Below are 13,410 nucleotides of genomic sequence, written 5' to 3' on the forward strand. Positions count from 1 at the left end.
AATGAGGAAAGCAGTAACCGGGGCTCTTAGTATCCCCAGAGTCCAAGATTGGTGTAGATAAAACCATGCACACATAGATAAATGTCATATTTATAAATCTATTCAGAGAGCAGCATGTGGACAGATGTACTTAGTCCTATTTCATACGTCTGGTCCATTTGTTCTCTGTCAATAACTTAGTACCTTATAATGGCTTCTGACTGAGAAAGTCAAGAATACGACTTGCTCAAGAGGGAAACTGTATAGTTAATGTAGCATGAATAATAAATTTAAGGCTTGGAGAGAACAATGAACCAAAACATTTAGCAAACTTGAATAAAGAGGAAAAAAAGTCTCTAAAGGCAGAATGAGAGCTTTCTTTGAAATATTCCGCCTAACAAAACACACCGAGGCAAGAAACATGATGTGGACTGTTTTGACCATTCTCCATAAAATGAAAACTTAACATTTACAAAATATATTTTATTGCATTTTGTTTGTTCTTGATATTGTATTTTAATGAAAATTCTGTGCCAAATATACTTTAAATTAAAATACAGTGACGTCACTTCCCTTTCCCCATCCCGTTTCTTCTCTGAAACCCTTCTTCCTCATATCCCTTCCTTCCAACTCTTCTTCATATCCCACCTCTCTCAAACTGAAGGCCACTTCTTTGATTTAAATTTTCACAAAAACAAGTTCAACAATACACAGCAATTTTAACGTAGCAGGTACCAGGAAATTACTCAGCCTGGCACTCATCCCTTCGCATCGGGGATGCAGCCTCCCACCCAGAATCAAAGGATAAGCCCTACAGTACACCAGCCTTATGCTTACATAATCTATCTTGGTAATTTTTCCATGTCTGCCTATTTACCTCTAACCAGACTCCCTGCAATTAGATCTTTAAAAACTGGTTTAATCGTAAACTGAAGCTTCTGACAGGGGATGAGTTATGCAGACTACTCACAGGAATCCCAGGAAAATGTATGACTTGCTTCCCCGAGGTTTTAACATTAATAGCCAGCCTATACTAAACATAATTCTACAACATACAGGCTTTGTCTCATCTCAAAGAACAGGAGAGAATATGACCATTTCCTGAGCAGAGGATAAAAGTATTTTTCTTTCTCCCCTTAACAGGTAGTGTGCTGGCATTACTTCTTCTGCTTGCCGGCACAGAGGAAGTCCTATCAGGGATAAGCTGGCCAACATTGCTCTTTTCATCCCTCTAGGAGCCCAAAACTATCTTTTATCCTTGTTTCCAGTAGGCTTTTCAAGCAGAATCAGTTGCAGAATCAGTTCTCAGATTAAACCGGTGCTCCAGACACCCACAAAGCCGTTCTGTCCTTGTGAGGAAGCCTGACCGAAAGGATGCTGCTGAGCTTCCCTCGCTCATCCACAGTGTATCATTCTGGCTCTACTTAGTTGAGGAGCAAACTTTCTGCCGATAGATAATCTATGACAGAGTTCCACACACTGGGGCCGGGGGGTATACCCAGTGGGAGTCCCTGTGTGTGTAGTTCCAATAGTATTCTATGGGTAACCAACAAGCGCGTAGACTACTCTGTAAACAAAACATTCCCCCTCGAAAAGAGCTGAATTCCTCATAGTGTAATTTAAACAAGAAAAACAGAAGAGGGGTGAATGAGTACATGCACACTCACACTACCATGTGTGTGAGTGAGTGTGTGTGTGCGTGCACACGCGTGCGCACCCATTGTTCTCTTCTCTAAGTACATTACAATATGGTCCTGTGTTTTAAAGAGCCGAAACACTACAGGAATAATTCTAATGAAACTATATAGTACCATAAAGGGTTTCATAAAATCATATTTCATCAGCTTTGGAGCAGAAACTATCTTCCTTGCAGTGTCTTGGTGTCTCTGAGACCCACCATGGCTAGGCACTATATAAATGATATAAACTTTTGCACTTGGAGTTTCAAATTAAAAGCAAAATGTGTCTAAATGCATTTCAGTGCAGTACATTCAAGACAAGTGATACACTTTGTGTATACAGTAACCCCTCATTACATATATGATACCCCCATAGATACTGAGCCCCCACAGATACTCAAGAACTTTATATCCACTGCCATCATCTGGACAGCAACATATACAGATCTTCTAAAATATTTCTAAATTGCTTATAATATAAAATAAAATGAAAATAAAATGTGGAAACCTGTGATACTGTTTTATATAAGAAGTAAAGATAAGAGAAATGTCTGTACTTGTTTAGTGCAAAGGCAATTTTTAAGAACATTTACTTGTGGTTGGTTGAATCTGTGATGTTTGAGTACATAGGTACAACAAGTTTTCTCTACAGTGTTTGTGACTAAATCCAATCTTTTTCAGTGTTGGATTGAAGTAGATATGCCCTTCATGCAAATGCTTGAGTTTCTCACAGTCTCATAAGACCAGGTATGCTTGTACATTAGGCTATAATAAATCAGAAGACGGTACTGCTGTTCATCTGACCAGGGGCCCTTGCTAGCAAGGAAAATTGTCACAGTTTCTAAGAACCTAGTGAAGGCTCTTCTCTGAGGCACTGCCCAGCAGAGAGGACTCATCCAAGGCAGAGGCAGTGGAGGAGAAGCACCCTGTCAAGGCTCCCTTCCTGTCCAGAAGTACTCTTTACCGGACAACCTGTTTCCCTTCATTTGTTTTAATCTTTCTTCAGATCAGACCGGCAGCCCATTAATCATTTCTGTCATCCCTTTACTGAATCCAGGGCAACAGATCTGTTTTTCTAAAGTCTCAGAGCCAGGACTCAATTGAAAAAAAGGGGGGAAATCCTCGACTCCACACGTGGCTGGCCAAAGCGCCGGCTGGAAGCAGACACCAACTGTGTTCACTTTCCTCTGAGGGCCAGAATTGTACACAACAGTTCATGGAAAGTTTTGAAAGGGAATCTGGGTAGGAAGTGGATCTGGGGAGGTGGAAGAGGAACCTAATATATGAACCCGCCATCTGAGTAGGGTGTAATACAGGGACATGGCTAAATAAATGCCAGGACAATGACAAAGAGATAGATGTCCTGAAGTGATGCAAAATGAAAATAATCCAATCAAAATGGTACCCACTGTCAAAGAAAAGTCTCTCATGGTGGTGACATATTGGTTCTATCAAGAATGGGAAAACTTTGAGGTCACAATAAAGAACTAAAATCTTGTATTCATAAATAAATATAAACATGTATTTATATATGAATGCAAGATATTACATATATGAGACAGTTGTGTTTATATTTTATTTCTCTCCCAGTTTTATTTCACATATATGTTTATATAATATACACATCACACAAATTAAGGTTGACATGCAGTACAAGACAAAAGAAAATATTGAGGATGCACTGTCAACATGAGACAGGAGAATTCTGTCTTGCCATGAATCATAGTAGTTAGAACTACTATGTGATCTCTTATGTAACTGTATAGAAACTGTATAGACGTTCACCATTAATACCAGGTACAAAATACATAAAAAGAACTGGGAATCTTAATCTTTCCCCCATAGCTGACATTATCGATCTCCTTAAGGACCAATCTTTTAAGGTCTAGTCCTTTACAAAGAGAGAGAATGTGACAGAGTTACCGAGCAATGTTATGGTGCCAATGAGGATGTTCTACAAAGACTCATGGACTCTCCGCGACAGACTCAGGAGCTGTTACCGTCTCGTGCAGCCCTTTGACACTATCATGTTATGATCATGAGAATGATACAATGTTTTGAGAAAATTCATGTGTCTTGTGTATATGAGTGTTTCCCAATTACGGCGACGAGTCCCATTTTAATTTGCCATGATCTATTGCATCTAAAGCTTGATCTGTATATACATTTTTCAATATTGAATTTTTAAATGATTTACTAAAAAACTAAAACAGAACCATTTAGTTGTAATTTTATCATATTCTTTCCAGCTGCCATTTTAAAAAATGTTACTGACCAGGTAAAGAAATGATATATGGATAGTTTTTAAATAATTTAAAAGGATTTTTATGGGTAACTTTTACTCAGGTACAGTTTTAGAAGGGCTAATCTCATAGGTTATATTTTAGAGAGATGAATGCATACAAATAAACAGAAAATAATATTAGCATTAAAAAAAAACAAAAAACAAAAAACCACCTTACCACAAATGCTACTGTACTCCTTAATGTAGACTCCCATTGGAAGCAGCTTTTGAAGAACTGTATTGTGTTCCATATGGCCATAGTGAGTCTTTTTACACGGTCTACATCTCTCGATAATATCTGGTTTTTTAAAAGATGGAAAACAGACAGTTAGATTTACATGCGCTGCATAGTCCCTTAGATCAGCTGCCGTAGCTATTTAAACTGTATCATGTACAGTACCAATTAAAAAAAATATAAAGTCCTATTGTCATCCATAGGCGACAAGCACATCCAATCTGTGTTATGGCTCTTTTTGTAAAGGGGGGAAAAACACTTGCTTTAATAATATTCGGTACAGAACTGAGCTGTCGGACAAGAGCTGCAGCAACCTGGTGTTTGGTACATGTAAATGCTGTGTGCATGCACATGCAAGGGAGAGCACATTCATGTATGTGTGGGCATATGCTATGGCAAGGGGGGAGGGAGAGGAAGAGGGAAGAGGGGAGGGAGAAGATGAAGGAGAGAGGTATAGAGACAGAGTAAGAAAGAGTAAACCAAGACAGAATCGGATTGTGTGTGGAGTTATTTAGTATGGATGCAAATGGATAGGACACCAATAGGACAGACCTCGGACTATTGCTTTGTTAGTGCAAAAGGTGTAGAAATGGAATCCGGACCTCACTTCCCAGCTCTACCTTCTTCAACACACAGTTTTCAACCTTTCTCCCAAAGTAGGATTGGCATTGTCTTTAATCTTACAGGTGGTTCTGAGAATTCATGTCTTCAGAGAACTGCCTAGCTGTCTAACAATAGGTGGTTTTAAATATTTCTTGCATAAGTAAAAAATTCAACTCTGTAACCCAAGGTGACCCAGTGTTGTGCAGCACTGGAGGAGGGTCCTGACACACCCAGGGAATTTAGCCCCAGGTCTCCCCTCTATTCTCAGTGCCAAAGCCACCCCAGCGGTTACATTGTTTTGCAAAGGAAATGTCTTTTCTCCCAGTGGGAGGCACAGTATTTTGATTTGCTTGCAAAGCTGTCACCCTGACTACCTCCACTTAGGTTTTAACTTTCAAGTAAACAGAGCAAAAGACAACAACAACAATAATAATAAAAATGAAGCCATAGACTCAGATTACACCCAGTAACTATTGCACTCAAATGTGTATGGTACCAAAATTAAAACATTTGGATATTTTCTTCCAAAAGATTGCTAAATCCCTTCCCCAGCAAGGTGCCCTAAAGTTCATGGGAAACAAAAGGAAGAGAAGATGGCTGTATATCTAACTGCTTTCTGTCATGCACAGATGCTCACCCCAGAGGAAGCTGTGGAAGTAATAAACACTTTTAAAGGGGGGACACTTTGTTCTTTGTTACACAACTGAGGAACAATGGGTACTGGCTGAAATCCTGGCCTGTATCTAGAGAGGACAGGGAGGGGCTTAGAAGAAAGAAATGCGGAGATCATCAGCTTTTTGGTTTATTGTTGTTGGGTTTTTTTTTTTTTTCCTCAGTTCTAATATGAAGATCCTCCCCCTAGTCCTGCATCTTTACTTTTTTGTTAAACTTAAGAGAAAAATTCCAGACAATGAGCAGAAAGAGAGAGAACTAATTTCATATGGTGTAAAATTCAAATACACCCTAAAGTTAAACTCGGGGAGTAAACTCCACCCTGAGGCTAGAAGCTTCCTCAGACTCCTGGGAAATTCCTTCATCCAGTGAACAAGCAGAGAGCATTTGCCCTCAGCTGTGAAGGGGAGTAAAAAAAAAAGTGCCACCAGTGAAAGGAACAAAGAAATTGAGGCTGTCTCTTTTAAAGAACTGCTCTGCACACTACAGAGCTCTCACACTCCCTCTTTCCTCCCAAAGAGTGTGGTTTAAACCACTCCTCCTTGACCTGGCTCATTTTGAGGGAGAAGACAAGAGAAAGAAGAGAAAGGATCAACAGTCCAGATGAGAAAGGAGTGGGAGAGGAAATGACGAATGAAGAAGAAGCCAGTCATGACTGAGAAGTACTTAGACAATGGCTGCTGGAGGTACCCAAAGTCCAGTTGGTGGCTGCCACCTACCTTTTTGGACAGCTTGCGGCTGTCTTCCACAAACCGTTTTTCTCTTGGACTGAAGGTCCTGATACTTGCTTTGACCTGGAAAACACATGGTTGTTACAAGGGCAGCACTCACAGGCTTCCTTCTCTCTCTGAGTAGCTGAGAGAACACAGAAAATGAGACCTTAAAACCCACCAGTCATGGTCATGGGCCAGAAAGTGCTGGGCCCAGTCATTCTTGGGCATTTTTCTGAGTCTCAATGCCATGCTGTCCCTGGTAAGCCAGGCTGGACCATGGATGGCCTTGTCACCACTTGGCTAAATCTACAGAAGTATTTCAAACCAGGACCAACATTGAGCTTCCTACATTTTCATGCTAATCTAAATGATGAAAAATTTCTCCTCTCAGTTTCGAGTTAAACTTTCGGCAATTGTACCTCAAAGAGGAAGTGCAGTTCTCAGTCCATAAAAACAGCATTTCACAGACAATTCCATTACCTCCAGTGACCTGAGAAAGCAAGCAAATGGGCCCTGGTAGCTCGTTTAGAAGGGGAAAACTAAGACCCCAGGGAATATACTGACTTGTTCAAACCAGCGGGGTAAGGGAAACCTTTAAAAAATGAAACCCAAATCGACTTCCAGTGTGTCTGTGAACAAACACATTGTCCACCCAAGACCTCGCTCCTGTCTTGGCTGAATAGCGTAATCTCCATATAATCTATAAGCAAGTGCGTCCCAGAGAAAAGCAGTAGATTGGCAGAGGTCACCTCTCCTGCAAACTGTACAGATGGCCCACTTGAGCAGAACAGAAAGAAACTGGGAAGAACACACTCATACTGATGGCTAACCCAATTTCAGCATAGCTGACAATTTAAGAATACAGAGACAGAGAGAGAAAGCTATGCTAGACATTGTTTTAGAGGTTGCACAGCTTGCACAGCATAGAGTAAACAAATACACTATATAATCTCTGTGGATTATATGTGATAAACTTTATGTTTCTAGAGCGGAATCTATTTTTGTATAATGTATCATCTCTCTATGCAGTCTGTAGATGACATATAGATACACAAAGTATATAATGTTCCTATAGATATGTCAAGACTACTTTTTCTTTATTTTTAATTATTCCCTTGACATTTAGACTACTGAGAATTTAAGTCTCATCAATTCTGCTGGCTCAACTGTTTGAAACCTGAACCCTTCAGCATGGAGTTTGTGACAGAGGTTCAAACACAACCGCACCTTTTCTCTAGGTTCAGCTCTGAAATCGTTAACAGTACCTGAGTCTGCACAGGCCAAGCACCAAGTGTCTCAGGGACTGAAAAGCTGGGAGGCACATCCTGAGGGCGCTTACCGGATTATAGATGAGGTCCAACTCTAAGTAAATGAGCCCCTTGAATGCTTGCTCTAAATCTTTATTCTTTAACACGTAGCAATTAGGTTGTCCATCTCTAATCTGTTAGGAATAAAAGGCAAAGTAAATATTAGTGCTGTAATCTGTGTGTCTTAAGTGGCAAAACCCAAACTAACTTTGACAAAGTTGTAAAGGTATTCATTTTTTTTTTTGCCTCTGCAAATATGTATTTTACAATTCATTGTGTAGCTACCAACACGATTTGGTAATTTATTTACAGTTTTTTACACTGGTCTCATTTTTTAACCATCATATGATTACACATGAAGTAAATATCAGGCAGGTACTGACTGCAAGATTGATCAACTTTTAATTTAAAGAGACATGATAATTAAGAGGAAGGTAAAGTAACAATCACCAGCAAAAAGTGGTATGTTGACAGAAACCTATTGGTACAGATTATGACATCATAACAGGAAACCACCCCTGATTGTGGAGACTATACTTTTCCACATACTCAAATATGAGGAACTTTCCAAAATTTCTGGCCAATAATCCTAAAAGTTGTCAAGTCATGGGGAAAATAATGACAGAGTGGAAAACTGAAATGAATCAGAAAAGACTGGGGCTCTAGAATAGTTAAATGTATGTAGTACCATGTACTAGTTCCTGGAAGCAGAAAAAATAGATTAATGAAGAATAAATAAATAAAATCCAGGTAAAATCCAAATGAGGACCCGAGTTTACTTATTCATAACATACTACTGTTGGTGATGTTCTGGTGCTGGCAAATGCAACATACACATGGGAAGAAAACAGAGAACTCTCTTTTCTTTACTGTCTTACTTTAATTATAAAATCATTGCCAAAGAAGGCTGAAGAATCATGAGGAAATGACAAAAGGAACTAATTTCTATTATGAAGCTATTGGTGGTTCTCTGGCCCCAAAACAATGCAAATTAATTAAATCAAAGCTTAGCTGAAGTTAAGGTCAAGGTCCCAAATCATTCAAGAAACACAACATGCCTACCCAACTTTGACAGCACCAAGTCCCTCTGACTTCCGTCCTGCACGTCATAACACTTCCGTGCACTATGCTTGCTGCCTGCCATTCTCAGAATGTTTGATATCTAAGCAAACCCTTCCCATGGCAGTTCAGGAATCTGTTGGCTCCCTTGAAAGCATGCTAAGCAAAGAACTCCTTGTTCTGTCTTCAGATAGAGGGCAGCCATGCTTTTTGTACAGAGCCATAGCGGTGGGTATGCTGGTGAAACGTGTGGCATAGGAAACATACTCTAAAAGAGCCTCAGCACCACCTGAGCTTATCAAACATTGTATTTGTGACTGTAATGCTTAATAATTCAAATAACCTGGGAAAGTGGAAGGCCAGGAATCTGAGCCATATTTTAAATGACTATTGCTGTCACCACAATCCTCCACACAAGTGTTCTTATAAACACTGGTGGAAATGCGTTGAGTAAGTCACAGTGGGGAAACAGCAATTCCACTTTACAAGGGAGAGGTCATCTTCCTTCCCAAAGCACCCCACCTCTCAGATTGAATAGCTTTCATACGGAAAGATGGCTTTCCTGGTCAGTGGCTGAGAGGAAGGGGGTGCCCCATAAAGTCCCGGCTTCCTTCCTCAACGGTGTCCAAACAGGATCCTCGGCTTCCGCTCTGGCATAGAGTCTCACTTAATAAATTGTGGGTGTTAAAGTTGAAAGACATAAATACAAAAACAGCAAGTCAATTTGCCAAGCTGAAGTGCTTCCAACTTCGATTTGTTTCTGTCCTTAGTTCTTGTAACGTTATCTTAAAATTTCCATGATTTCTTAAGGGCGAGGGAAGGTCAATAAAAGAACACGAAGTGTCCATATTTCGTAGGAGTTTTTTTTTTTTAAATTTGGTAAATGACCATTTCCTGTTACTCAATGTCCCTACCATTGTGTCAGCAAAATTCAGAATCCAAGTAGGAACATTAAAGAGATCATCAAAAACAGAGATACAATGTAACATTTGCTACTTTAATAGAAAATTAAGTTAGAATACACAAATATTAAATATTTGAAAATTAAAAAACTAAAAGCTTTTTTCCTTTTGGACATATATAAATATCACAATCCCTTCCCGGGATCAGGAATTAAATAGGAATTTAGCAAACATCTAACTCACTGTTTTTAAGCTGAAGCTTTATATTCATAAAAGTAGACTTAAAAAAGTACCTAAATTTTGAGGCCCGAAAAGCAGCTGACCAAGGCAGGGGTGGATACTTTCACCCAACCAATGGACTGAAGTTGGGGACCCCTGTGGTTGAATTAGGGAAAGGATGGAAGAAGTTTTGCAGGAGGGTGACCCCATAGGAAGACCAGCAATCTCAACCTGGCTCCCCAAGATCTTGCAGACACTGAGTCACCAACCAAGCAGCATACACTAGCTGGTTGGAGTCCCTGACGCGTATACAGCAGAGGACTGCCTGGTCTGACCTCAGTGAGGGAAGACGCAACTAACCCTTGAGAGACTTGAGGTTCCAGGGTGTGGGGAGGCCTGGCAGGGTGAGGTAGGGTGGGGTAGGGTTGGGAGGACATCCTCTTGGAGACTGGGGGACAAGGAATTGGATGAGGAACTGTCAGAGGGTGGATCTGGAGAGGGATAATGACTGGACTAGAAAAAAAGATTAAGGACAATAAAAAATGTCAAAACTACATAAAGTCTATAAGCTTATTTTGTAGCTATCAGTGTAATTTCATGACATTATTTTACATATGCCACTCTTTATGGCTATATAATATTCAAAATGAAAACCAACCATGATGCTTTTATACACGTGCCATCACTGCAAATATTGAGACTAAAATAGAAGAGAATGTTCTGGAAAATATTTACCAGTTTTATTGTGTAACGGTACTGTCAACACTTGAATACAGGATGAAGAGTTGGTCTGACATGCTAAGGGCATCTGCCCAACTCCCACATGATAGCATTCTATGAATGCTAAACATGGCCCATTTCATATTCAGGTCATACCCAGGATTTATAGTGAGAATTCTGAAGGTTATTTTTAATACTAAAATTTAATAATTTCATACCGTTGGAAAATTAAAATACAGCCAAAAGACCATTCAGAGATGAGAATCTATGTGAATTCTTACCTCTAGTATTAAGATAGCTGAAGCCTAAGCTAAGGTTTGGAAACCACTGGCAGCTCATCCAGAAGAAACAATCATTTTTATTCACAACAAAAGGAAATAGGTCCCCATGTTGATTTTGAGCGTCTTCTGCACTTATGTCTGCTAAGACTAACATTTCCATCAAACTAAGATTCTCAGATAAAAAACTTACAGCTAATATATTAAACTTCTGTAAGGTAAAAGCTTGAAACAGGTTAATTATATAATCTTTATACTCAACTTCGTAGGTAAGAAAGAAAATATTAGACCATAATTCAAGGCATCTTCACAGGGTAATATAAAAGATATATAATCTAACTAGGAATATACAGTCTATACTTAGAAATAATACCTCTGCAATTATTAGGAATAAATTTCTCCTTAAGTTAGAACAGTACCTTTCATGATTAGAACAAAATGAACATTTCTACATACCTTAGATTATTTTCCCTTCTGTGTGAGATATAAATCATCCATCTGGAGCATGGTAAAAGGTAACTCTTTGGTAATTATCCAAAGATTTTAAAAGCACCAGGAAGTCTGTTACTAAGTAATAATTCGAGACTTGGGACCAAAGAAAAAATTACTATGAAAATTTATGTTATAAAGTCAGCCTATAACTACCCATGAAGGGACAGAGGGCGTTTGGGGCCCCTCCTTTCACCTCTGAACTGTGGCTCTGCACAGATTGGGGAGAGAGGAAGTCACTTCCTTTAGTTGTGTACCCTCTGCTGAGCCCACAGGGCCCCAAGCAGCAGCTCCAAAGACAATCACACAGATGGCACTGGCTAATCTTGGTGGGCTACAGTCACAGGGGCAGACATGAATGTGAAAGACAGATTTGTGCAGAGGAAGGAAGGAAGGATTAAAAAGGTTGCAGGGAGATAAGAGCAATAAGTGTTGGAAGTATCTGTGTGTGTGTGTGTGTGTGTGTGTGTGTGCGTGTGTGTGTGTATGCATGCATGTGAGTGTGTGCATGTGTGTGTGTGTGTGTGCGTGTGTGTGTGTATGCATGCATGTGAGTGTGTGCATGTGTGTGTGTATGCATGCATGTGAGTGTGTGTGTGTGTGTGTATGCATGCATGTGAGTGTGTGCATGTGTGTGTGTATGCATGCATGTGTGTGTGTGTGTGTGCGTGTGTGTGTGTGTGTGCATGTGTGTGTGTGTGGTGTGTGTGCATGTGTGTGTGTGTGCGTGCGTGTGTGTGTGTATGCATGCATGTGAGTGTGTGCGTGTGTGTGTGTATGCATGCATGTGAGTGTGTGCATGTGTGTGTATATGCGTGTGTGTAATATACATATATATGTATATGTGTGAAACTGTAAACAAATTAACTTACAAATTATCATATTAAGAAAATAAGTATTTTAATAACTCCTATAATTCTTCAACTAACGTTTTCTATATAAAAATTATTACTTCTGCTTATTTTAAGCACAGTAAATATGACAAACTTTTAAAAGGTTGACATTTAAGAATTTTGAGTCAAAGGAATTCTCTATGCATTATTTTTTAAAGCCATGACCTGAATGGAATATACTGCAGCTGGGAGGACAAAGAAAAAAATTTCCCAGTTGCATTTTTTCCCAGACAACAATTATCTTTATTGTGATTCACTATAAAACTCTTTGATGTAACATATTACCAAAGTTAATCAGGGTCAATATGAAGGAGAGCTTAAGGAAGAAAGACATGCCTTTAAGATCAAAACCCTCAGTAAAAAAAATCGTATTGATTCTATCACTATTTGACCTTCTAACTAGAAAAGACAGAACATTTGAATGTAGGCTAGCTTCCTGTATCAAATACTATTCTCCAATCCATGTGACAAAAAAAAATTTTTTTAAAAAATGTGTGACTACAGTATGGCACAACAGCTGAGAAATGGTTCCCCAATATGACAAGGAGAGACACATGGCTTGGCGAGGGGACAATTAACATGTTATCTGAGAGCACTTCACATTCTTCATGCAGCTTGGAATCAGGAGTGGGTTCAATGACATGAGTTACAAATAGCATGAGGGATTAGTATGTTCAGGACTCTATGCTTAGCCCAGCAGAGAGAACAGCTACCAGGGAGCTAAAGGAGCCCAGAACCCCCTCCCTGGCCCTCACACCACACCTCACTTCTCTCCTCCGAGGCAGCCAGTCCGGGGTCAGAAGGCAAACCCAGAACTGAACTTGCTTAGGGCTTCTCATTGCCACTCTTCCTAAAATATGAGATATTTCCACACAAGCTATCCAAATGATTCTAAGTGTTATGGGAGAGATTATAAAAAAATAACAATCATAAAAAACAATATTTTTGGACAAACACATCTATAATTTACAATGTTAAATAATGACTTCTGTCTCTTATAAAAAGTGTAATCCATACATCTCAGTGCCTTTCTAAATGGAATACCTATTCTGAGCTTTATCTTGGACCTTTTACTTACACTATCAAATATATTTATATGTTTGGATAATTTTGGTATCTTGTAGTTTTATTTATAGTTTTTTATAAAAACTTTTCATTAAAAAATGGAAATAGGATAGGCGATGTCTGAGGTAGACCCTAGAGGTAGATAAACTGAGTTCATATTTTAGCTTCACTTCAAGGTTAGTTTGGATAGGATCGTTTACAGCATGTAGCTCCTCTGTTCTTGTCTCTTAATTCTTAAATTGTAAATGATAAAGCTACATTATCGTAGAGGTGAAATACATGAACAGTCACATAGGAATTGTTAAATAGGCGG

General features: G+C 39.3%; 1 protein-coding gene across 3 annotated transcripts in view; it reads right to left on the reverse strand.

Annotated features, from left to right (window-relative positions):
- Positions 1-13,410, reverse strand: part of Mctp2 (multiple C2 and transmembrane domain containing 2) — a 232,795-nt gene that overhangs the window by 78,486 nt on the left and 140,899 nt on the right. For all 3 annotated transcript variants that reach the window (XM_087557430.1, XM_087557433.1, NM_001191625.2), the window contains 3 exon segments: positions 7,505-7,606; positions 6,172-6,246; positions 4,121-4,240 (listed from right to left, as the gene is read on the reverse strand). In XM_087557430.1, coding sequence (XP_087413556.1) covers positions 4,121-4,240; positions 6,172-6,246; positions 7,505-7,606 — 297 coding nt within the window.

This window comes from Rattus norvegicus, chromosome 1 (assembly GCF_021556685.1).
Source record: "Rattus norvegicus strain SHRSP/BbbUtx chromosome 1, alternate assembly SHRSP_T2T, whole genome shotgun sequence".
Lineage (NCBI taxonomy): Eukaryota > Metazoa > Chordata > Mammalia > Rodentia > Muridae > Rattus > Rattus norvegicus.